General features: G+C 36.6%; 1 protein-coding gene across 4 annotated transcripts in view; it reads left to right on the forward strand.

Annotated features, from left to right (window-relative positions):
* PIBF1 (progesterone immunomodulatory binding factor 1) overlaps positions 1-25605 on the forward strand; it is a 260610-nt gene that overhangs the window by 131268 nt on the left and 103737 nt on the right. For all 4 annotated transcript variants that reach the window (XR_009213290.1, XM_032151003.2, XM_058437974.1 and 1 more), the window contains exons 13-14: positions 6495-6585; positions 21038-21140. Coding sequence is in view for 3 of the 4 variants with exons in the window: in XM_032151003.2 (XP_032006894.1) it covers positions 6495-6585; positions 21038-21140 (194 nt within the window). In the remaining variant the exon portion in view is untranslated. The remainder of the gene's footprint in view (positions 1-6494; positions 6586-21037; positions 21141-25605) is intronic.

Genomic DNA, 25605 nt, shown 5'->3' on the forward strand with positions numbered 1-25605 from the left:
TGCATATGTCCCTTTGTCTAAACAAATTAGGAATAGAAGGGAACTTCCTCGATCTGAAAAAGGGCATTTATAAAAACCAACAGCTAAAATTGTACTTAATGGTGAAATATTGAATACTTTCCCCATTGAGGGGGAGAGTAAGACAGGGTTTCCTATTTTCATGATTTATATGACATATTAAGTGCTGTATTTGAATTCCTAACCTGTGAGATAAGGATAAGAGAAGATATAAAATATATAAAAATCAGAAAGGAATAATAAGAATCTATTTTCAGATTACCAAACAACTACTAAAACTGATAAGTGAATATAGCAGGATATATAGTCATTACCCAAAAATATACTAGGAGTAAACAATTGGAGAAGTAAGTAGCAACAAAAAACACAAAATACTTAGGAATAAATTTAAGCCAAAAAACCCTACAGATCATTGCTAAGAGAAGTTAAAGAACCACCCCCCCCCAAAATCACGAAATATATTGTGAATTCTATCAATTCAGTGTTCTTCTAGTCACAGTGGCAGCAGGCTTTTTTGTATTTCATTCATATGGAATGCAAAAGACTGGAATATCCAAAGCAATCTTGAAAAAAGTTGAAGCCTTGTGTGGTGGTGCACTCATAGTCCCAGCTACCCGGCAGGCTGAGGCAGGAGGATTGCTTGAGCTTAGCGGTTAAAGCCTGTAGGGTGCTATAATCGTGCCTGTGAATACCCACTGCACTCCAGCCTGGGTAACATAGTGCGACCTTCTCTCCTCCACAAAAAAAAGAACAAATTGGAAGAATTACACTACCTGTTTTCAAGATTTACTATAAAGCTTCAATATCAGGATAATACAGTACTGGCTTAAGGAAAGACAAATACAGCAATGAAACATACTAGAAAACCCAGAAACAGATCCATACTTAAATAATAATTTCATTTTTAACAAAGGCAGCAAAGCAAACAGATGGAGAAAGGAAAATTTGTTCAGTAAATGGTGCTAAAAAAAATTTGACATCTTTATGGAAATAAACTTCCATACACCAATATTAATCTGAGACGATACCTAAATGGAATAGCTAAAACTATAAGTAACAGAAAACATAGGTGAGTATCTTTACAACGTGGGGTACATTAAGACTTTTTTTGACGTGGCCCTTGAATGTAATTATCATAAAAGAAAAACTGATAAAGTAAATGTCATCAAAATTTAAAACTTCTGTTCTTCAAAAGACACCATTAAGAAATGGATAGCCAAGCAACAGACTCAAAGAAAATAACCACAATTTTATATCTGACAAAGGAATGATATCCAAAATAAGAAAATATTGAGGAGAAAATATTCACAAAACATAAATTAGACAAAAAAAAATTATATCCAAATGTGGTGGGCTGAAAAACGTCCTTCTAGAGATGTCCATGTCCTGTTGGGCATAGTGACTCATGCCTGTAATTCAACACTTTGGGAGGCTGAGGCAGGTGGATCACTTGAGCTCAGGAGTTCAAGACTAGCCTGACATGGTGAGACCCCATCTCTAAAAAGAACGAGAGAGAAGGAAAGGAAGGAAAGAAAGGAAGGGAAGAAGGAAGGAAGGGAAGAAGGAAGGAAGGAAAGAAAAAGAAAGGAAAAGGAAGGAAGGAAAGAAAAGAGAAAAGAAAAGAAAGATGTCTGTTTCCTAATCTTTGGAACCTCTGAAAGCTGGAAATGGCAAGGAAACAGATTTCACCATAGAGCCTTCAGACAGAACCAACCCTACAAAGCATTAACTTCAGGTCAGTGAGGCTGATTTTTGGACTTATGACCTGTAGAGCTATAAAATAATAAATTTGTATTGTTTAAACCGTAAAGTCTGGCAATCTGTTAATGTTACCAGTAGGAAATTAATATACCAGAATATATATTTAAAAATTCATGTAACTCAGTGATTAAGAAAAAACAGTCCAGTTTAAAACATGGGCAAAAGGTTTAAACACTTCACAAAGGAAGACATGTGAATGACAAATAAGCATAATAAAAGTATTCAACATTACTTTTCATGAGAGAAAAGCAGATTAAAAGCCCAGTGAGATACCACTGTACACCCACAAGAATGGCTAAAATTAGAAAGACTGACTATACCAAATGTTGGTGAGAAGTGGAGCAGCTGGCAGTTTCTTACAAAATAACCTAATCAGTGATCCAGCATTTCCATTACTTACCCAAGAGAGAAGAAAGCGTATGCACCTTAAAAGATTTCCACTAGAATGTTCGTAGGAAATTTATTCATAATAGTCAAAAACTGACAACAGCCCAGGCGTGTATCTCAAAGGAAAGTGGTTAATCAAACCATTATACATTCATGTAGTAGAATACTTCTCCTCACTGAAAAGAAACAATTGACTTACTTAACAACACGGATGAATCTGAAAAACATAAAGTGTACTTTAATATAGTATGATTATACTATATGATTATAGTATATAGTATGATTATACTATATGATTATAGTATATAGTATGATTATACTATATGATTATAGTATATAGTATGATTATACTATATGATATATAAAGTTCTAGAAGAGACAGAAGTAATCTATGATGAAAAAACTCAAGGGGTAGGGGTAAAAAATTTTTTTTATTTTTAAAAAGACAAAAATCAGAGCTGTAGTTGTCTCTAAAGATGATTGTCACCAACAATTAACTGAGAAAAGTGACATGGAACTTTCCAGGGTATTCAGATGTTCTATGTATCTTGATAGGGTTTGTGTTACACATGTGTATACATTTCAAAACTTTTACATTTCAAAACTCGTTGAATGGTAGACTTAAAAAATAAAAATAAAATTTATACATGGTGAAAGTTACAAATCTTATTTTTTAGAAAATAACTGTAAATACATATTGAATTATAATTGATGATTTGCATGTTAAACTGTTGAGGAGTGAAGTGTGCACATGTCCACAACTTTCTTTGAAATGCATCAAAAAAACAGATTTATGGAAACAGGGATGGATATATGTGTAATAAACACATAGTACGTTTGATTTAGAATCCAGATGTTGGAGCCAGGCACAGTGGCTCATGCCTTTAACCCCAGCATTTTGGGAGACCAAGGCAGGACGATTGCTTGAGCCCAGAAGTTCAAGGCCAGCCTGGGCAACCTGGCAAGACCATCTCTACAAAAAAATAGAAAATGAACCAGGCATGGTGGTGCCAGCTGCATGGGAGGGTGAGGTGGGATGATCACCTGAGCCCTGAATGTCAAGGCTGCAGTGACTGTGTTCACGCCACTGCACTCCAGTCTGGGCGACAGAATGAGACCCTGTCTCAAAAAAAAAAAAAAAAAAAATTGCAGATGTTGAGTATATGGATGTATACTGTACATTTTTTCAGTGTGTCCACGTGTATACGTATTTTCTTAAAAGCTGCAGAAAAATAGAAAATTAATTTTTGTTATGATACTATCTAAACCAACTTCAAATAAAATAGATTTACCTGTACTAGAAGATCAGTAACTAGGTTCTCTATCAGTTCACATTGGAAATTAAAATATACCTTGTCCTTATTTAATGAATACTTATCAATTAACTAAAATTTCAAAGAAGTGAGCACAGACTTTTTTTAATACTACATTGTATACAATTTTCAAAGGCTTGCCATTTAATTCGGGTAATTTCAGCTGACATGAAGGTGATTAGGCTTCATTTATTAAGGTGTAACCATAGCAAATTAAAGTATCTTATTTATACTTGTATTGCTTTCTGTAATCAAATAAGTATTATTTGGATATTTGAGTTTAGTTTTCAAAGATTTTATCAAGTTGTTAAAAGTACAAGTATTGCCTAAAAGCTAAATAAACTCAAATTAGAAAAAAAAACAAACCTAGATTTCTAGTTGTTAAATTCAGTTACCTGCCACACATCCTTATCATACTTAAAACCTTCACTAGGCATTTGTCAAATTTCTCAGAACTCCCTTCTCTTTGCTTCTTGAATCACCTCCCTTTGATTGTTTATTTTCCATCACTTAACTACTTTCTGGATAATCTTATCCCTTTCCACAACTTCAGTTACTATCAATAGGCTAGTAATTTCTATAGTTAGACACGGGGTCTCACTGTGTTGCCCAGGCTGGAGAGCAGTGGTACAATCATAGCTCACTGCAGTCTCAAACTCCTGGGCTCAAGTGATTCCACCTGCCTCATCCTCCCAAGTAGCTGGGACTACAGACACATGCCTTCATGCCCAACTAATTATTTTTTGTAGAGACACGGTCTCACTATGTTGCCCAGAGTGATCTCAAACTCCTGGCCTCAAGGGATCCTCCTGCCTTGGCCTCCCAAAATGCTGGGATTATAGGCATGAGCCACCATGCACAGCTGAAAATTTAACATTATTTGCATTTCCTCTTTCTTCCCTGAAACTTCCTAATTTTTCTGTACAGTTGCTCTCTGTATTAGCAGATTCTGCATCTCAGATTTAATCACCTGTGGATTGAAAATATTGGGGAAAAAATAATAAAAAATAATATGTTTTTAAAAATACAATATAACAACTATTATATATAGCATGTACATTGTGTTAGGTATTATAAGTGATGCAGACATGGTTTAAAGTGTGTGTGAAGGTGTAGATACGTTATATGCAGATATATACCATTTTATATAAGGGACTTAATCATCTGTGGATTAAAACTTCACATACCTTACAAGTCTATGCTTCTGCACATGGACTTCTCTCCTATTCCTTCACTGAATCTCAGTCTCCCCATATCTACCCTATACCTTGTAGCATGGGAAATAGTGGCACTCAGATGCAGTTGCTCTGTGCTCTGCTTCTAAGACACGTTGTTCAGATCTCTTTAATAGCATTGTTCAGATCTTTTTAGTAGCATTGACCAAGTTGTATAATACATTGTTTCTGTAATTAATCCCTGCTAGAATAGTTATCCCATGATTTATTAATCCATTAAGTATTAAACTCACATTTAGCATGTCCATTAATATCTAACTTATGGGTTTTTGAGATGTGAACTAAATTTACCCCTCTCTCCTCTGAATTTAGAACTATTAAGGAGAGACAAGAGTCAGTTACATATCTAAATGTTAGCTCTAGTTCTAGTAGAGCTTATTTGGAGAACTCATCTTGGATCTGGACTTATCTGATAGCTGATCATAGTATTGGTAATGGCATGTATCATCTCTTCCATGTGTCTCTCTCAACTAATAATTCTTCCTCAGAAAGCTAAAAATTAAAAGAAAACAGTTATTGAATGTTTCTAAAATCTTTACTACAGAAGGGCCAATCAACAAATGTATGCATATTACATTGATAGGCATGCAGAAGATGAAACATCATTATGGTTGTAAAATATGTGACTTTGTTTTAATTCTGAAATATTCCTGAAAGTGGTTTATCTTTTTAACATTAAAATAATGGTTGGTGATAAATAATATTATGAAAGTTTTTATATATCAATGACTGCTTTTACTTGAGCTATTAAAACTATAGCCTTTGATGAAATTTTTTTTTGGTGTTTTGGGGGGTTTTTTTTTGATGATGAAATATTTTTTGGCCAGGTGCGGTGGCTCACACCTGTAATCCCAGCACTTTGGGAGGCCGAGGTGGGCAGATCACCTGAGTTTGGGAGTTTGAGACCAGCCTGGCCAACATGGCGAAACCCCGTCTCTACTAAAAATACAAAAAAAAATTAGCCGGGCTTGGTAGTGGGCACCTGCAGTCTCAACTACTGGGGAGGCTGAGGCAGGAGAATCACTTGAACCTGGGAGGCAGAGGTCACCATGAGCAGAGATCACGCCATTACACTCCAGCCGTGGCAACGAGAGCAAAACTCCATCTCAAAAAATAATATATATATATATATATATATATATATATATAATTGCATTTCAAGTTTTTTACCCAGAAGATGTTAACCTGTTAGTTAAAATTCCTTTTGGGAAGTGGTGTGACAATAGCAGAATTTAAAAGTAAATTATTTTCACAGAATTTTTTTACATTTAAAACAAAGTAAGGCCATCAGTACATGCTTAGAACTGCACAGTTTTTAATAGAGTAACCTACATAAGTACATAATTTTATTGTTGCAAATTAAAATAAAGTTGTTCTGTTAAAATAATACTTGTCCTAATTTAAAAATCATTTATCAAGAACAGAATTGATGACTTTGATATGTTATCATTATTTGTTATATTACATAGCATATTTCATGCAAAAAGCCTTTGAGTCCTTCATAATAATATATGTATTATTATACTTTTTAACAAGAAAACCTAACATGATATGATGCAATCCCTTATACATTTCAAAAATAAATGGAGCAAATTCAGACAAGGATATACTTTAAGAAATATGCTTCTACTTACAAATGGGCTGTTTAAGATTACATATTAGCCCTTTCTAATGTTTTTATGCTCCCTAATTTGTTATAACCTCCTTTATTTTCACTTCTGCCATCTTTTTTAAAGGAAAAATAAAGTTATTTCACATTATACACTTTAATATTTTCCAGTTGAAAATGAAGATGAGGCTGAAAGGGTTCTTTTTTCCTACGGCTATGGTGCTAATGTTCCCACAACAGCCAAAAGACGACTAAAGCAAAGGTAAAATCAATATATATTTGTTTTATTTATCTACTCTAGCTGAATGTAATTACATTTGTGCTTTCTGATGATGTGCTGAGTTCAGTGACAAAGTCCTTTATTCTTACTCTGCATAAATATTAAATTTCTCACAAAATAAAACAGTAATAATCATGTATTTCATATATATTTAAATAAATTTAGTGGTTTGTAGAATAGAAGTGTACTTAAGAATTTCTGTAGAATTAGATTTGATGATAAGGACCTCGTTTTTATTTTCACATTAATTTCAGATGAGCTACAAATGCTTTGTATCAACAATGTTCAGATTAAAATTAATTGTGCTTTTTTTTTTCTTTCGCTCATTTTTATTCACCTGCCTACATTCCTTGACATACACGTTAGGGAGAGTGATATGGAATTAATGCATATATTGTAATTGAAACTATAAAAGGCTTTATGAAAACCAAGAGAATATTTAGAAGATCCACTAGTTATCTTGTGAGATACTGCTTAAAAGTACAGTCAGCCCTCTATATCCATGGGTTTCACATGTGTGAATTCAACCAACCGCTTATCAAAAATATTCGAGAAAAGAATGGATGATTGCATCTATGCTGAACATGTGCCGACTTTTTTTCTTGTCATTATTCCTTAATACAGTTATTCACATAGCATTTACATTTTGTTAGGTATTATAAGTAATCTAGAGATAATTTAAAGTATATGGGAGGATATGCATAGGTTATATGCAAATATTATACCAATTGTATGTAAGGGACTTGAGCACTCATGGATTTTGGTATCCACAGGAGGTGGAGAGTGTACACTGGAACCATTCATCCTGTGGATACCAACAGACAACTGTACACTAACAGAAAATTGTACCTGCATTAATCAGGTTTCCAGATGACCTGCCTGATTTTTATTCTTAACTCCTCTCTTGCACCAAAATTTATCCTGCTTTGCAAAAACATCTCACTGCCCCATTCACTACCACATCAAATCCATCAAATCTAAATGTTTCTTTCAGACTTCCAAGCGCCTCTATAATGTAGCTCTACCTCTCCAGCCTTATTTGCCTCTCTACCCAAAATGCAGTGGATGTACCTATTTCTCTGCCTATAAAACAACTGTTTTCTCTGTACCACACAGCAGAGCATTTCTCTTATCTCATTAGCTATCATTTCCTGTGTAATTTACCCATCTAGATGGAAAGTTCTTCAAGGTAGGCAACTACATTTTTTTTTTTTTTTTTTTTTTATAGAGAGTCTCATTCTGTCACCCAGGCCTGGAGTGCAGTAGCACAGACTCAGCTCACTGCAACCTCCACCTCCCAGGTTCAAGCAGTTCTCCTGCCTCAGTCTCCCAAGTAGCTGGGACTACAGGCGTGCACCACCACACCCTGCTAATTTTTGTATTTTTAGTAGAGATGGGGTTTCACCATGTTGGTCAGGCTGGTCTTGAACTCCTGGCCTTGGCCTCAAGTGATCCACCTGCCTCGGCCTTCCAGAGTGCTGGAAACACAGGAGTGATCCACCATGCCCAGTCTAGCAACTACATCTTTTTTTTTGAGATAGAGTCTCACTGTGTCGCCCAGGCTAGAGGCAGTGGCACGATCTCAGCTCACTGCAACCTTGACCTCCCAGGTTCAAGCAATTCTCCTGTCTCAGCCTCCCGAGTAGCTGGGATTACAGGCATGTGCCACCATGCCTGGCTAATTTTTGTATTTTTAGTAGAGACAGGGTTTCACTATATTGGCCAGGCAGGTCTCAAACTCCTGACCTCAAGTGATCCACCCACCTCGGCCTCCCAAAGTGCTGGGATTACAGGCATGAGCTACCACACCCTGCCAACTACATCTTATTCTTGTTTATTTTCCACTTTCTGTATCTAGCTCAGTGCAGGATACCTAGTAAAATTGTTTCTTCATCAGAGCATTTGAGAATTCAGAGTTGCTTTTTTTTTATGTGAACTGATTTAGACATTTAGAGACATTATACACTAAGAAAATGACTCAGAAAATAGAACATCTATATGGCTATCTAAAATGATGTATCCTCTAATATAGTGGTGAATAAAAAAATAAAGTGATGTAGAATATAGAGCACTATATAGAAAGCAAGAAAAGGATGCTTAGAACTTATGGCTCTTACCAGTGAAACTAAATATGTGCCAAATTTTGATCAAGGCGAGCTGAATAGAAAGTATCAATTTGTGGCTGGAATGTTTAATTCTGTCTGGTGAGGATTCAGATATTTCAGAATTATGTATTATTTTTAAAAAATCAGTCCCATTCCCATTTCCTCCAAAAGTCACAATGGGTAACCTAGGATATTTTGTAATTTTCAGCATATCTGTTTCTTAGTACAATGTTGCCTAAGGAAGAATAGAACATAATTTTGTGGGTCGGAGACTTATCAGTAGTAAATGATAGGTAAAATACTAAAACTTGAAATTTAAAGGAAAAGGTCATATTCTCTTCTCTATTTTGGCCTCTGAATCCTTCAAAAGAATCTTTGTTACAAGAAAAAATAGGGCTGGGTGCAGTGACTCACACCTGTATTCCCAGCACTTTGGGAGGCCAATGCAGGCAGATTGCTTGAGTCCAGGAGTTTGAGAACAGCCTGGGCAACATGGCAAAACCCCATCTCTACAAAAAATATGAAAACTTAGCCGGGCATGGGGTCATCTGCCTGTAGTCCCAGCTACCCTACTCAGGAGGCTGAGGTGGGAGGATTACCTGAGCCCGAGAGGTCAAGGCAGCAGTGAACCGTGATTGTCCCCCTACACTTCAGCCTGGGTGACAGAGTGAGACCCTGTCTCCAGAAAAAAAAGAAAAAAAGAAAAGAAAGAATTCTGCTGTTAGAAGTTTGCTTTTCTTAGCCCCAAATGCTGAGTTTTCTCAAAATCGCAAGCGATTATTGCTGTTGCACCTTACTATTTTTTTTAAGAATTTTTAAAAATAGAGGTTGGTTTTTAATATTTAAAGTGAGGATTTAAGGAACCACAACTGATTCATACTCGAAATAATGTTAAGTGTCCAAATATTCTAAAGATTCTATCACTGAGCTATCTATGTGCCTTGAACATGTGCCTAATGGGCATGCTATTAATATCTCCTGCCAGCTGGTGCCAGGCATTCTTCTCATGGTGAGCCAGAGGGTTATTTTGAGGAAGTGCTTGTCAGGTCATCTAAGCTGAATGACGGGAAAGTAAGGCTAGATATCCAAAGAGAACATTTATGCATTCCTTCATGCATTCAACAACTTTTATTGAGTGCTTACTGTATGCACAAAATTGATCAATGGCACTAAAGATCCCAGGTTAGGGTCTGACACATTTCTGAAGTTTGCAAAGTCCACATTTGAGTTCATAATGGATATTTGTAAAGAAAGCAGTGACTTTGTGGTCTTTTTATGTTTATTTAAGATAAAAGCAGTATAACCTTTGAGAGAATTATATGTAATCCTTCACATTTGAAATTAAAGGATTGGAGCCAGATGCACTGGCATGCACCTGTAATCCCAGCTTCTGGGGAGCCTGAGGCAGAGGGATCACTTGAGATCAGCAGTTTGAAGCTGTAGTACACTGTAATTGTACCTGTGACTAGCCACTGCACTCCAGTCTGGGCAACATAGAGAGACTCCCATCTCTCAAAAAAAGAAAAGAAAAAAAAAATCAGTGGAAACTTAAGGCGAATGATAAAACAACTCAGTAAATGAACTATATGCAAAATAAAGTTTTCATTGTACATCAGCCTATACCAAAATATATTAAAGTTTCAAAGGAACTTATTTTCCAACTACTACTACTATGCAATAGATTCCATTCGTATTAAATTTGATGTAAAATCTTATATGTTCAACAATCAGAATTAGATATTTTAGGGTAAAATTTAATTGGAAGGAGATTTCTGATTTGTTATAACAGTAATGTTTATTTTATTTTACTTTTATTTTTATTTTTTGGAGTTGGAGTCTCGCTCACTCTGTCACCCAGGCTGGAGTGCCATGGCATGATCTCGGCTCACCATAACCTCCGCGTCCCAGGTTCGAGCAGTTCTGCCTCAGCCTCCCAAGTAGCTGGGACTACAGGTGCATGCCACCATGCCTGGCTAATTGTTTGTATTTTAGTAGAGACAGGGTTTCACCGTGTTGTCCAGGCTGGTCTCGAGTGATCTCAAACTCCTAAGCTCAGGCAATCCACCTGCCACGGCCTCCCAAAGTACAAGGATTACAGGCATGAGCCACCACGCCAAGCCATGTTTATTTCATAAAATTGGAAAATTACTGGTAATCCTACCATCCAAAATAACCACTCAGAAATGTATACAGATATATAGACTTTCTTATTTAGGATATTATTGCTTGTAATTTAATAGTTTAATTTATTGTCATAGAATTCCATTCTAAACATTTTCTTATGTCATTGGATAGTCTTCAGAAAGGTCATTTTTAATGGTTATCCAAAACGTTAATTTTTAGGATTTCCGTTTTTGAGTGCTATATTTTTATTAGTTAATTGTATAGTTACTGAAAAATATCATTAGTTGCCTATTGCAACCCAGGCAATACCTCAAAATTAAAATAAGAAAATGGATGTGAAGTGCCTGACATAGAATATATCTTTAGTAAGTGCTAGGTCGTTACACCTTGATGTGTTCTTAAAGTAAATTACATAGTTAATTTTAGAGGAAAAGCCAGGGTTCTGAAGTCTTTTACTAGGCACAACTTGAGTTTTCATTTAAGACGATACCGTTTTAAAATTGTACAGAAGCCTCTTGAAATAATTAGCAGGGATACCCCCCAAACGTGAAACTTTCTTTAGTATTAGTCCGTTTTTAAGAGTCTCACTCTGTTACCCAGGTCGGAGTGCAGTGGCACCATCATAGCTCACTCTCATCTCAAACTCCTGGGCTGAAGCAATCCTCCTTTCTATCCTCCTGAGTAGCTAGGCATGCACCCTGTACCTGGCTAATTTTTTTATTTTTTATTTTTTGTAGAGACAGGGTCTTGCTGTGTTGCCCAGGCTGGTCTTGAGCTCCTGGCCTCAAGCAATCATCCCACCTCAGCCTCCCAAAGTCCTGGAATTATGGGCATGAGTCACCACACCCAGCCTATTTTTTAAAACTCTTTCTGGGACACAATTATAGAAAGTTACAAGGGCTTATACAATTAAAGTAGATTAAAATAAAATGGGCTCTCCTTGACTAAACTTGAAAATCTGAAGTAATGTTTTCCTTTCAGTTGTGATTGTTTTGAAAATAGCAAACATGATTTTCTGGTTACATGTTTTGGTTATGTCCTTTAACCTGCCACATTAAATGGTGACACCCAGGCACTAACATGGTCTTTGTATATGCCTCTGTGTTTGTTTTGGCTAATCAGAATGGATACAGTTGTGACGTTCTTAAACCTTTCAAATTGTAAGATTTACTGTGTACTATAGTTTCTCTAGTTTTATAAAAAGCTTTAAGTTAAAACTTTCACAGTTTACTGAGCTTCATAATAAAAAAAAATAAAGCAGAGGAAACTAGCAAAATTTTGTGTATGACAAACATGTTTTCCTTTCCTTTATTCTCATATATATATGAGTTCTCACTTTTGTCCTTGGGGAAACTTGTACTCATTTCATTTGGGATAGCTTTAGGAATAGTTCTTTAAAAAGTTGCTGCTTTTCTATTCATGATAAATTTGGAAATGTAAGCCTATAGAAGAAACTAGAGAAAGTCTCATGTAACTACAGATAATCAGCATGAGATCACTATTTAGTCCTCAGTCATTTCGAGCTGAGCAGATAGTATAAGGACCAACCTTAAGCTTTTTGAAAGTGGGATCCTTCTGGCACATGTCCCCTTCTTTGCAACCATCTTTCATGCCATGCTAGTAGAGATAGAACTCTGATCTACCGAAACTGAGAAAGATCAAATAACTAATAAGCATGCCTCACATATTCTTGTTCATTTCGAGTTTTGGTAATAGTAAGACACCGTACCAATATTGAAGAACCCAGAACAGAGCATCAGTCCTCCGTTGTGCTTTGATATCTCAGATATAAACAAAACTCTGTCATGTCCACATTAGCTAGGCTAAAAATGTTAGGAAATTGTATATAGTAATCAGAAATACAGACTGCCATGGACAGAGCCAAGACCAATAACCTATATTTGGCATCAAGAAGTGCTAAGAGAGCTAAAAGATAACCCTTGGAGGAATACTAATTTGACCAAATAACAGGTGAAATTTTGGTTTAGTATTTGGGTGTACAACCAATATGCTGGTGGTGTTAGTTTATAGCTGATATCAAACTTAATCTTGGTATAAGTGAAAATCATTTAAGCAATTAATGTATTAATAATTACAAAGAAGTATTGTACCTATTTAAGTGTCCCAATAGATAGCTTATAAAAGCATTGCTTTCTTGAGAAATTCAATACATTCTACACCAAAAAATAACCTTTAGCAAGAGTCATTTTTCCTGACTATATTCATAGTTATTCTTCTTAAAGATCTTAGCGGGGCCAGGCACGGTGGCTCACGCCTATAATCCCAGCGCTTTGGGATGCTGAGGCAGGTGAATCACCTGAGGTCAGGCGTTCGAGACTAGCCTGGCCAACATGGCAAAACCCCATCTCTAATAAAAAGACAAAAATTAGTTGGCATAGTGGTGGGCGCCTATAATCCCAGCTGTTCCAGAGGCTGAGGCAGGAGAATCGCTTGAACCCGGGAGGCAGAGGTTGCAGTGAGCCCAGGTCACGCCATTGCACTCCAGCTTGGGCGACAAGAGCAAAACTCTAACTCAAAAAAAAATTTTTTATAAAGATCTTAGGACTTGTTTTCGTTGTATGTTTATTGTGTTAAGGAGGCATAAACTCAGCTGTAGTTGAGCAGTTCTTCATTTGTCTTGTTTTGAATTTCATTTAAACACTCTTCTTTCTTCCCACTTGTAAGATCCCAGACTTCTAAAGAGGATCCACCTATAGCACCAAATCACTCACCAAAGCAATATGCCCACTTAAAGTTTTAGGAGGTTGAATATAGAAGTGGTGAATTGGTATCTAAGACATTTGCCTTCTTCTTTATGCACTTTTTAATTGCTAGTTCAATACTTAATACTGAGCATTAGTTGTACTTTATTTTTTTTCTTTAATTGCCCATTATCGGCGATAGGTGTACCTTAATGTTGAGGTGCTGCAACCTCGGAGTATGGTTTGAACAAAATGCACAACAAAGTCAGTCCAGAGGTACTTACGGCTATGCACATGTCTCATGCCTGTAATCCCAGCACTGTAGGAGGCTGAGGTGGGAGGATCACCTGAGCCCAGGAGTTTGAGACTAGCCTTGGTAGCAATGTGAAACACAGCCTCTACAAAAATTTTAAAAATGAGCCAATCATCTTAATGCACCTGTGGTCCCAGCTATGTGGGAGGATGAGCTGGGTCACTTGAGCCCAGGAGGTCAAGACTGCAGTAGCCATGTTTGCACCATTGCACTTCCTGGCCTGGGCAATAGAGTGAGACCCTGCCAGAAAAAAAAAAAAGAAGATTTATTAAGTACCTACTCTGATCAGCTCTACAGTTAGATACCACAGGGGATAAGACTCCTGTCATTTTATGAGTTGCATCTGTTTAGGGAGAAATGATTAACATACATGAAAGAATATATAAACTTTAGTACTATATCATATGTTGGGTTAGGCTATGTCAGTCAGAGGAATAGAGATCCGTGAAGGCTGGCACAGTCAAAAATGGAGGAAGTGGAACTCAAAGGGAGCCTTAAAAGAAAATCTTCAGACTGGAGGACCAAGCAAAGGCAGTGGAAGGAATACAGAAAACATATTTGTGAGACATTAAGTAGAGTAGACATGAATGGCAAATAAGGTTGGTTCCAGTGAGATTATAGAGGGCCTTGATATTTTTAAATAATTTAGAGAGAGAGTAAAACTAACCATGAAGGTCAGATTTGAAAGTGGGTGGGAACAGGATGTAGACATCAGTTCACTATGTAAGAAATACAGATGTCTGACAAACATATGAGACAATGCTTAACCTCACAAATAAAGAAATCTAATTTAAAACAGGATTTTATGTTTATCTATAAGGTTAGCAAAACATCCAAAGACTGACAATGCTCAGTATTGGTTGTGTTATGAAGAAACAGGAGGTATATATGAACAGGAATTCATTCATTCAATAGATAAGTTCTAAATACCTCCTTTGTACCAGGTATTTATTGTTGAACTGTAGCAGTTTTTTATATTTTCTGGATTCAAGTTTCTTAACTGATATGTGATAAGAAATTTTTTCTTCCATTCTGCAGATTGTCTTTTCACTGTTTTTTTCCTTTTTTCTATCTCTCTTTTTTTTTTTTTTTTTTGAGACAGAGTCTCACTCTGTTGCCCAGGCTGGAGTGCAGTGGTGCGATCTCGGCTCACTGCAAGCTCCGCTTCCTGGGTTCAAGTGATTCTCCTGCCTCAGCCTCCCGAGTAGCTGGGATCACAGGCGCCTGCCACCACAGTCAGCTAATTTTTGTATTTTTAGTAGAGACGGGGTTTCACCATGTTGGCCAGGCTGGTCTCGAACTCCTGACCTCAAGTGATCTGCCCACCTCAGCCTCCCAAAGTGCTGGGATTATAGGCGTGAGCCACCACACCCGGCCCTCTTTTTCTTTTTCATGACAAAACTGAAATGGTTAAAATCTTTTTACTTTCTTAATGGTGCATTTTGAAGCCCAGAATTTTTAAATTTTGATGCAGTCCAATTTATCCAATTTTTTTTGTTACTTATGCTTTTGCTGCCCTGAGAATCTTTTGCTAAATCTAAGTTTGCGAAGATTTACTCATATGTTTTCTTCTAAAAATTTATAGTTTTAGCTTCTGTATTTAGGTCTTTGATCCATTTTAGTTAATTTTTTGTTATATGAGGTAAGGGCTCTGTACTGTTTATTAATGTGACTACTAGAAAATTTTAAATTACATATGTGGCTTGCATTATATTTCCATTGGACAAAGCTGATCTAGACCAGTGGTCTCCAAACTTTTTGATACGAATTTTTATTGGGAAAAAATTTGAGTACACACTCAGCAATATATGCATCTGTATTCATATTTATTTATAGATTATGTATGCATGTGCTATCATATGAATAGTATGCACATAATGATATAAAACCTACACAGAAAATGAAAACTGAAGATAATTTAACATTAAAATAAATGTAAGTAAAAGTTCCCACAGTTCAACAAATAATTTTGCACATAACTACTTTTAAAGACCACTGGTCTAGATTATGATCATAACCTTCTAAATGACTGTAGTCTTCTTCCTTCTGCAAGCCATCCTGCACACTACTGATAGAGTACTCTTTCTAAAGTGCGGGCCAGATCATGTTATGTCTAACCAACTTCAGGATAAAATCCAAATATACAAGGCTTTTCATAAAATATCTCTGCCTATATCTCTCTAGCTTCAACCCTCACCATGCACCATATATTATTGATCTATACTGTACTACTTAGAATTTTCCCTAGCACTTCGTCCTCTACATATGCATTTCCCTCTACCTAAAATGCTGTTTCTCTGCTTCTTCACCAGATTAGTTAGTATAGTTTTTATTCCTTAGTGTGGTATGCCTTTTCTTAGCATTTAGCATACTACAGCAATTTTTAAATTTGCCTATCTTCCTCAGTAGACTATTAGATCTTCCCAGTAGATATAATGTATTCTCAGTGCCTATGCAGATTATAGGTTTTTAATACATGTTTCTTAAAAGGAAATGTTCATGAATATTTTTCGAATGAATTAATGAGTGTGTTTCTTCTAATTCACCCTGCTTTTCTGTAGTCATTGATATTCATCACCAAGAAAAAATAGTAATTTCCCTTTTTTTTTTTTTTTTGAAACAGAGTCTCACTCAGTTGCCTAGGCTGGAGTGCAGTGGCACGATCTTGGCTCACTGCTTACTGCAACCTCTGCCTCCTGGGTTCAATAGATTGTTGTGCCTCAGCGTTCCAAGTAGCTGGGATTAAAGATATGTGCCACTGGCCGGTGCAGTGGGTCACGCCTGTAATCCCAGCACTTTGGGAGGCCGAGGTGGGTGCATCATGAGGTCAGGAGATCGAGACCATCTGGCTAACATGGTGAAACCCCGTGTCTACTAAAAGTACAAAAAATTAGCCGGGCCTCGTGGCGGGCGCCTGTGGTCCCAGCTACTCAGGAGGCTGAGACAGGAGAATGGCATGAACCCGGGAGGCGGAGCCGAGATCGCGTCACTGCACTCCAGCCTGGGTGACAGAGCAAGACTCTGACTCAAAAAAAAAAAAAAAAAATGTGTGCCACCACACCCAGATAATTTTTGTGTTTTTAGTAGAGGTGGGGTTTTGCCATGTTGGCCAGGCTGGTCTCAAACTCCTGGCCTCAAGTGATCTGCCTGCCTTGGCCTAATTTTTTTACTGTTTTTGTTATACTGTAAGTATTATAATGATGAAAAACAGTTATATTTCTTGTTTCTGCTGTGTTCTTTTGCTTAAATATATCTTTATGTTTCTTTTCATTAAATCTTAATATAATCTCTTATATCCTTAATAATACAATCTTAATAAATCTGAGTATAATCTTTTAATGAAAGATTTTATATTATCTTTTATTCTTTTCTGTGTGTGTGTGTTTGTACTACATTAGTGGGCTAAATGGGTCTTTTAGGGCAACTGAGAACTTTAATACCATTTCTAATATATATATATGAGGAAATGTGTTTTACTGTCCTTACAACTGACTTAGAGGTGAGTTTTTAAAATGTGAACCCCATATATACTGGAGACCAATTGTACCATGTTGTCTTCTACATTATTATCGTTACGCATCATAAATGGCATCAACAGTCATACTAATACTTAACGGTCCTTCCCATCACCATCAATTCTCAGAAAGTTTTTCTCAGTAAAATTGTACTATAAACTAGTAATCGAAGCACTGTAGAGTATATTTGTAAGCAATTTGAAGATACCATAGATACTTTCCTTCTATTTAGAGTTGATTTTCCTTACTTGGAATCTCCCAGTCAAAATCAGGGAAATTCTTGTTTGAAGAAAGTAGTCCTGGTGTTAAGGCTTAAGCACTAGCATACCAAGAATTTCTTTTTTTTTTTTTTTTTTTGAGATGAAGTCTCGCTCTTGTCCCCCAGGCTGGAGTGTGATGGCGCCGTCTCAGCTCATTGCAACCTCCACCTCCCAGGTTCAAGCGATTCTCTTGTCTCAGCCTCAGTTGCTGGGATTACAGGCGTCTGCCACCACGCCTAGCTAATTTTTGTATTTTTAGTAGAGACAGGGTTTCACCACGTTGGTCAGGTTGGTCTCGAACTCCTGACCTCAGGTGATCCGCCCGCCTCAGCCTCCCAAAGTGCTGGGATTACAGGCATGAGCCACCTCACCCAGCAAGAATTTCTTGAATCAGTGTTTTATGACTTATGATATTTTTATTGGTAAGTGGTATCACCCTATCTGTGTAAGAACATTATACAATTCCTAAACAAAATAAAAGCACTCAAACCAAATGAACAATTTAATATTATTAAACTTGATGTCTTCAAATCATTATCTTCTTCAGATTGTTGGTAATATGTGACCTCTGCATCTCATTATTTTCTTGCATCTCTTTGTCTTCCATTTCATTCATTTGTAACTCTAGTTCTGTGTAATTGCATTTGATTGTGTTTATTGTTCTATGCTGAGTATACACATACTTGTTCTACACCTTCAACATATAGTTATTGAAAAATTACCATGTTTAAGTGACCCTAGTGTGAAGTTCTGTGGGAGACAAAAAGATAAAAAAAAGTTAACGCCTAACATATATGAAGAGTAAGAAAGCAAGAATAAAAAATATGAATAAAGATAGCTCCAAGATTTTTTAATTAACCTAATAAAAATAGAGCTAATGATAAACTGATGCTTGCAAACGCATAATAGAATCAACAGATTTAAAATACAAAATTCACATTAAGGCTTATTTTATTTGTAGAAATCTTGTTATTTTAGGGTCAAATTAGAAAGAACTTAGTATATTTTTATTGGGAAATGAAGAACAATATAGTCATAAACTGTAAACTCCTTAAAAATTTATAAAGAGAGAAAGATTAGTGGTTCCCTAAGGTTGAATTTGAGGAGCAAAGGAGGAAGTTGGAATGTGGGGAGGGTGGAGAGTGACTGGTAATGGACACAGAATTTCTTCTTGAGATACTGAAAATACTCTAAAATTAGATTATAGTGATAGTGGCACAACTCTAAATATACTAAAAAACATTGAATTGTACACTTTAAATTGGTGGACTTCATGATATTTAAGTTGCATATCAGTAAAATTGTATGTCAGTAAAGTTTAAAAAAAAAAGCGGTTGTCAAAAAATGAGGACTGGGGCCGGGCGCGGTGGCTCACGCTTGTAATCCCAGCACTTTGGGAGGCCGAGGCGGGCGGATCACGAGGTCAGGAGATCGAGACCACGGTGAAACCCCGTCTCTATTAAAAATACAAAAAATTAGCTGGGCGTGGTGGCGGGCGCCTGTAGTCCCAGCTACTCGGAGAGGCTGAGGCAGGAGAATGGCGTGAACCCGGGAGGCGGAGCTTGCAGTGAGCCGAGATTGCGCCATTGCACTCCAACCTGAGCGACAGAGCGAGACTCCGTCTCAAAAAATTAAAAAAAAAAAAAAAAAAAAAAAAAAAATGAGGACTGTATGCTTTTTCCATCTCTAATGCCAGTTGAAAGGATAGAATTTTAGATCTAAACAAGCAACTTAAATCACTATATAAACTTTTGCCAGAACTCATCTTTTTTATTTGGTATGAGTTCTTAGAAATAGATGTATAAGATGATATTTAACACTATTTTTTATTATTATTATTATTATTATTTTTAGAGACAGGGTCTCACTGTGTCACCCCAGGCTGGATTGCAGTGGCACAATCCTAGCTCACTATAACCTCGAACTCCTGGGCTCAAGTGATCCCCCCATCTCAGCCTCCCAAGTAGCTGGAACCACAGGCATGCACCATCACGCCCAGCTAATTTTTGTATTTTTTGCAGAGGCAGGGTCTCACCATGTTGCCCATACTGTTCTTGAATTCCTGGCCTCAAGTGATCCTCCTGCCTCAGCCTCCCAGAGTGCTGGGGTTACAGGCATGAGCCACCGCACCTGGCCTTAACGTTATTTTTTAGAATGTTGTCTGCATTTCTTTATCTGATATTGGAAAATATTAAAATACAATAGAATTTTTTCTGCCCTATGATTTTATTTAAAGTATAGTTATCTTTTTGTCATTATAAAACATTCCATCTAGGATTCCATGGATTCCACAATTCACAGATTAATAGGTTAACTAGTATAAAACATGAAAATACGATAAATATGAAAATGTTAAGTTACTGGAAATGCAGAGAGGGTCTTTGGAGCAACATGTGTTCTCAAAATTATTAGCAGTTCTTTAAAGAAATATACCACTTCCTCCCACCATAGTTAGAAGGAATAGATTTTATTCTTAAAATTGTTTCTTAAAAGTAGAATTGAGATGTTTCATATGTAATTTTAAATACTAAAGGTCAGTGCAATAAGTTATGGTAATGCAGAGCATCAGAGGGAGTGATTTTTTTTTAGTACAGAAGCTTAGCCTTTACTATAGGCATTCTCTAAGTTTTATATATCTTTTTCATCTCCACTTTGAATTAAAAACCTAATTTTTGTTTTATATTATAATATGCATTATGTTTGAAGTAAACTCTGATACTTCTCAAAGTGATAAGCTAATTATTGTTTGTAATATTTCAACTAATTTTCTGATTTGTAATTGGAAAATTTTTTTTTTTTTTTTTTTTTTTTTTTTTGAGACGGAGTCTCTCTCTGTCGCCCAGGCTGGAGTGCAGTGGTGCAATGTCGGCTCACTGCAAGCTCCGCCTCCCAAAAATACAAAAAATTAGCTGGGCGTAGTGGCGGGCGCCTGTAGTCCCAGCTAATTTTTTGTATTTTTAGTAGAGACGGGGTTTCACCGTGGTCTCGATCTCCTGACCTCGTGATCCACCCTCCTCGGCCTCCCAAAGTGCTGGGATTACAGGCGTGAGCCACAGCGCCTGGCCGGAAAATATTTATAAAAGTGGAGACAAGCTGTAAATTGGTGTATTGTGGTCTTTTCAAGCAAGTATTGTAATGTTACCTCTCCACTTTTATAGCAAGGGCTAAAAACCATTACTGCAGTAATCAGTATATCACAGTTATGTTTTAATGTTGTTACTCTCATAATTCTGAGTTGTGGGGTATTGGTCTTCCACTACTAATGCCTGAAAATATTATTTGACTCTATATTTTTTCTCTTAATATTTAAGTATAATTAGGTAATGATGTCTATTTTCAAGTACACAAACACATTTTGAATATCTTGGGCAGTATTTCACTTTTAAGCATTAATTTTCTCATTTCATTTGCCTAGTGTTCACTTGGCAAGAAGAGTGCTTCAATTAGAAAAACAAAACTCGCTGATTTTAAAAGACCTGGAACATCGAAAGGACCAAGTAACACAGCTTTCACAAGAGGTAAATAACTTAAACAAAAGAAACCCATATGAGAGGAATCACAGTATTCATTTTAATTGTTTGTAACTCTTTTGTTTATTTTTCTAAGCAATTTTAAAATAAGCTGTTTGCTAGTACAAAATGATTTCACAATTTATGAAACTAACTGAATGTTAAGGCCATAAAAAACAACTTACAGTGTATGGCAAAACTGAGAACAAAAGGGAGATTAAATGCCCAGACTAAGTATAAATGCAGACTAGACAGACAAAGCTTTGATTTCTGAGAATATCAACTGGTAAAACAGGTTTGGCAAACTTTGCTGACATTTTAAGTTTTTTACTAATAAATCTTTTTTTTTTTTTTTTTTTTGAGACGGAGTCTCGCTCTGTCGCCCAGGCTGGAGTGCAGTGGCGCAATCTCGGCTCACTGCAAGCTCCGCCTCCCAGGTCCACGCCATTCTCCTGCCTCAGCCTCTCCGAGTAGCTGGGACTACAGGCGCCCGCCACCACGCCCAGCTAATTTTTTTGTATTTTTAGTAGAGACGGGGTTTCACCGTGGTCTTGATCTCCTGACCTCGTGATCCACCCTCCTCGGCCTCCCAAAGTGCTGGGATTATAAGCGTGAGCCACCGCGCCCGGCCTAATAAATCATTTTTAAAATAGATTTGGTTTTTACCTCTGTGTTTAATGAAAAATCACTCCTCTGTTAAATTTAACTTTGTTTACACTTAGAAAATCAGGCTCATATTGCTTCTTTTTCTTAGCCTTATGTCATTTAAACTCTGTATATATATATGTATGCATTTTACATAGCATTTTTAATCATCTTCTGATGTCAAGATCTAATTATATTTTTCTGTACTTTTGAAATGCGAGTCATAAAACAATTTAAGCTGGAGGTACTGCTTTGCTAATGTTCCTTTTATTTATTTATTTAATATTCCTGAGTGTCAACATAAGAAGTTTTTCTCTTTTTTTCTTTCTTTTTTTTTTTTTTTTTTTGAGACAGGGTCTGGCTTTATCGCCCAGACTGGAGTGCAGTGGCATGATCACAGTTCATTGCAACCTCTGCCTCCCAGGGTCAAGGGCTCCTCCCTCCTCAGCCTCCTGAGTAGCTGGAACTGTAGCTACGCACTACCGTGCCTGGCTAATTTTTGTATTTTTTTGGTAGAGACAGGGTTTTACCATGTTGCCCAGGCTAGTCTTGAACTTCTGGGCTCAAGCGATCCATCTGCCTACGGCCTCTGAAAGTACTGGGATTAGAGATGTGCCACTGCACCCAGCCAAGAAGTTAATATTTTAGAAGTTTTAAAAACTATTTCTCTTATAATAAAGGGTTTTTTCAAGTCATACATTAAATAACATTAATATATGTTGTTTGTTATTTGTTTTCTTAAGGATCTGTTTATAATCTTTACAGTGTCTTTTCATACTGTAACATTAGGAGGATCTTTATCCTCAAATTTTGAAAGACCAGAAATACTTCATTTTTTTGCAGTGCCTGACACATAGTTAATGCTCGGGGTTGACACGGTGGTGTGTTGGTAAATGTTAACAGCCAGCTTTCCAAGAGGGATATGAAGGAGAGCTTGATTTGTAACATTGGCTTGTATCTGTTGTATAAATATTCCCACCATGGCTAACTTCAAACTACCAACCTGTTACTGAAGATGGAGTAAAGATTGTCAGCAGCATACCAGTACTTAATGTTTGCACCATACAGATACAACAGACATAGGTAAACTCAAGAGCACAGATAATAGTAAAATAATTTTAAATTGACAAATTTGATTGTTTTTACCTTTGTTTTTAATAAAATGTATTTTACTATAAATTTAAATAATTTAGTTTTTATTGCTAGTTGTGTTTGATAGCCAGCTCACAAAATTCCTAAAAATTTTCAAGATTCATTTGTACTTCATTCTTTTCATTGCTAAGTTATTTCTTTGTGTGGATGTACCAGTTTGTTTATCCATTTACTTGTTGATGGACATTGGGGTCATTTCCAGTTTTTGGAATAAAGCTCAGATGAACATTCATGTACAAGTCTTTGTATGAAATAATAGAGAACTCCTACAAGCTGCTGCAAGCCAAGTCCAGCACACTACTAGGTGGAAGCAGAAAAGATAAATAAATAAATAAAATAAACAAACAAACGAACCTCTGTTTGCTAATAAATTGTAGATCCCTCATGTTGCCTTTAATTTCACAGTAATTTTCAAAAATATTTTTTAAAAGTAAAATATTAAAATACATGCCTTCCTGAGCATTTCAGTTAATTGAAATAAGAATTTCTAAATGTGGGCTGGATGCAGTGGCTCATGCCTATTATCCCAGCACTTTCGGAGGCCAAGGCAGGAGGGTCACATGAGCTTAGGAGTTTGAGCCTTGGCTACAAAGCAAGATCCGCCATCTCTAAAAATAAAGAAGCTGGGTGCACTGGCTCATGCCTGTAATCCCAGCACTTTGGGAAGCCAAGGCAGGCGGATTACTTGAAGTCAAGAGTTCAAGACCAGCCTGGCCAACATGGCAGAACCCTGTCTCTACTAAAAATACAAAAATTAGCTGGGCATGATGGCACATGCCTGTAATCCCAGCTACCTGGGATGCTGAGGCACAAGAATCACTTGAGCCTGGGAGGCGGAGGTTGCAGTGAGCCGAGATCGTGCCATTGTACTCCAGCCTGGGCAACAGAAGGAAACTCTAGTCTCAAAAATAGAAAGAAAGAATTTCTAAATGTGAACACACGTCTATAAATTGTTGGGAGAAAATGTAAAAATTAAGTGTTAAATGCTCCTATAATTAAGTATAATTAACTTTGTATGAAACCATTTTTAAATAAGCTATGGCTTATATCGAGAAAAAGACATAAATGCTGAAATATTTATGATGTGAAATGGTATGGTGCCTGGAATTTGCTTTAAAATATTTCATGAGAAAAGGAGGAAGGGCTCAACAAATAAAACAAGAATCACAAAATGTTAATAATGTTTGAAGTTGGGTGACGTTTACATATAGGTTTAGTACTCAGTTCTGGACTTTTGTGTATGTTTGAAAAAATTTCATAAGACATTTGGAGAAAGAATCAGTAACCCTATATTAAAGGATCTATGCCAACTTCAGCATATAACTTTTCCCTTAAGATTGAAAATAAAATATTTAAAGTATTCCATGGACTTTACTTTTTTCTGCTTCACAAAAATTATATTGCTTACACTGAAAATAATTATATAAACTAGATGAATGATTAGTATTAGATTGCTGTTATAACAATAGACTATTCATAATAGATGGCGAAATAATGCAGAAGGAAATTATCTCAGGATCTTTATTCTTTATTTTATTTTATTATTTATTTATTTTTGAGACAGAGTCTTGCTCTCTCGCCCAGGCTAGAGTGCAGTGGTGCATTCTTGGCTCACTACAACTCTGCCTCCCAGTTTCGAGTGATTCTCCTGCATCAGCCTCCCAAGTAGCTGGTATTACAGGTGCACGCCACCACGCTGGGCTAATTTTTTGTATTTTTAGTGGAGATAGGGTTTCACCATGTTGGCTAGGCTGGTTCAGGATCTCTATTCTTTGGATCAGGTTAAATATTTAAATCAGTTTGGCCTTTTTGATAATACACAGATGAAATACTAATAACTAATGTTAGAATTACCATTGAGTTAAACGCTATTCAGATTATGTCTGAGGCTATACATAAGTGAACTGACAAAATGACAATGCTAAGTAATACCCAAAATAAAAACAAATACTCCCCTTTTTAGCAGCTTTATGGAAGTATAATTGATATACAGTAAATTGCACATATTTAAGGTATAGTGCAGTTTGACATTTGGCACATGAATATACCCATGAAACTATCACCAAAATGAAGGTAATAAACACATACATCTCCCCAAAAGTTTCCATATGCCCCTTTGGAATTCTTCCCTCCCAACCTTCCCCATCTCAGTCCCTAAGCAATTACTGATTTACTTTCAGTTACTGTAGGTTAGTTTGTTTGTTTGTTTGTTTGTTTGTTTGTTTATTGAGACAGAGCCTCACTCTGTTGCCCAGGCTGGAGTGCAGTTGTGCAATCTTGGCTCACCACAACCTCTGCCTCCCGGGTTCAAGCAATTCTCCTGCCTCAGCCTCCCAAGTAGCTGGGACTATAGGCATGTGCCACCATTCCCGGCTAATTTTTGTATTTTTAGTAGAGGCGGGGGTTTCACTATGTTGGCCAGGCTGGTCTCGAACTCCTGACCTCGTGATCCACCTGCCTCAGCCTCTCAAAGTGCTGGGATTACAGGCATGAGCAAGCCTAGTTTGTATTTCCTAGACTTTTATATAAGAGGAATCATACAGTATGTATATGCTTTTTTTAATCTGTCTTCTTTCACTCTGCATAATTATTTCAAGATTTATTTGTAGTTCATTTTTTTCATTACTTAGTAACATTTCATTGTGTGGATGTACCACAGTTTGTTTATCCATTCACT

The sequence above is a fragment of the Hylobates moloch genome, unplaced genomic scaffold (assembly GCF_009828535.3).
Source record: "Hylobates moloch isolate HMO894 unplaced genomic scaffold, HMol_V3 SCAFFOLD_4, whole genome shotgun sequence".
Classification (NCBI taxonomy): domain Eukaryota; kingdom Metazoa; phylum Chordata; class Mammalia; order Primates; family Hylobatidae; genus Hylobates; species Hylobates moloch.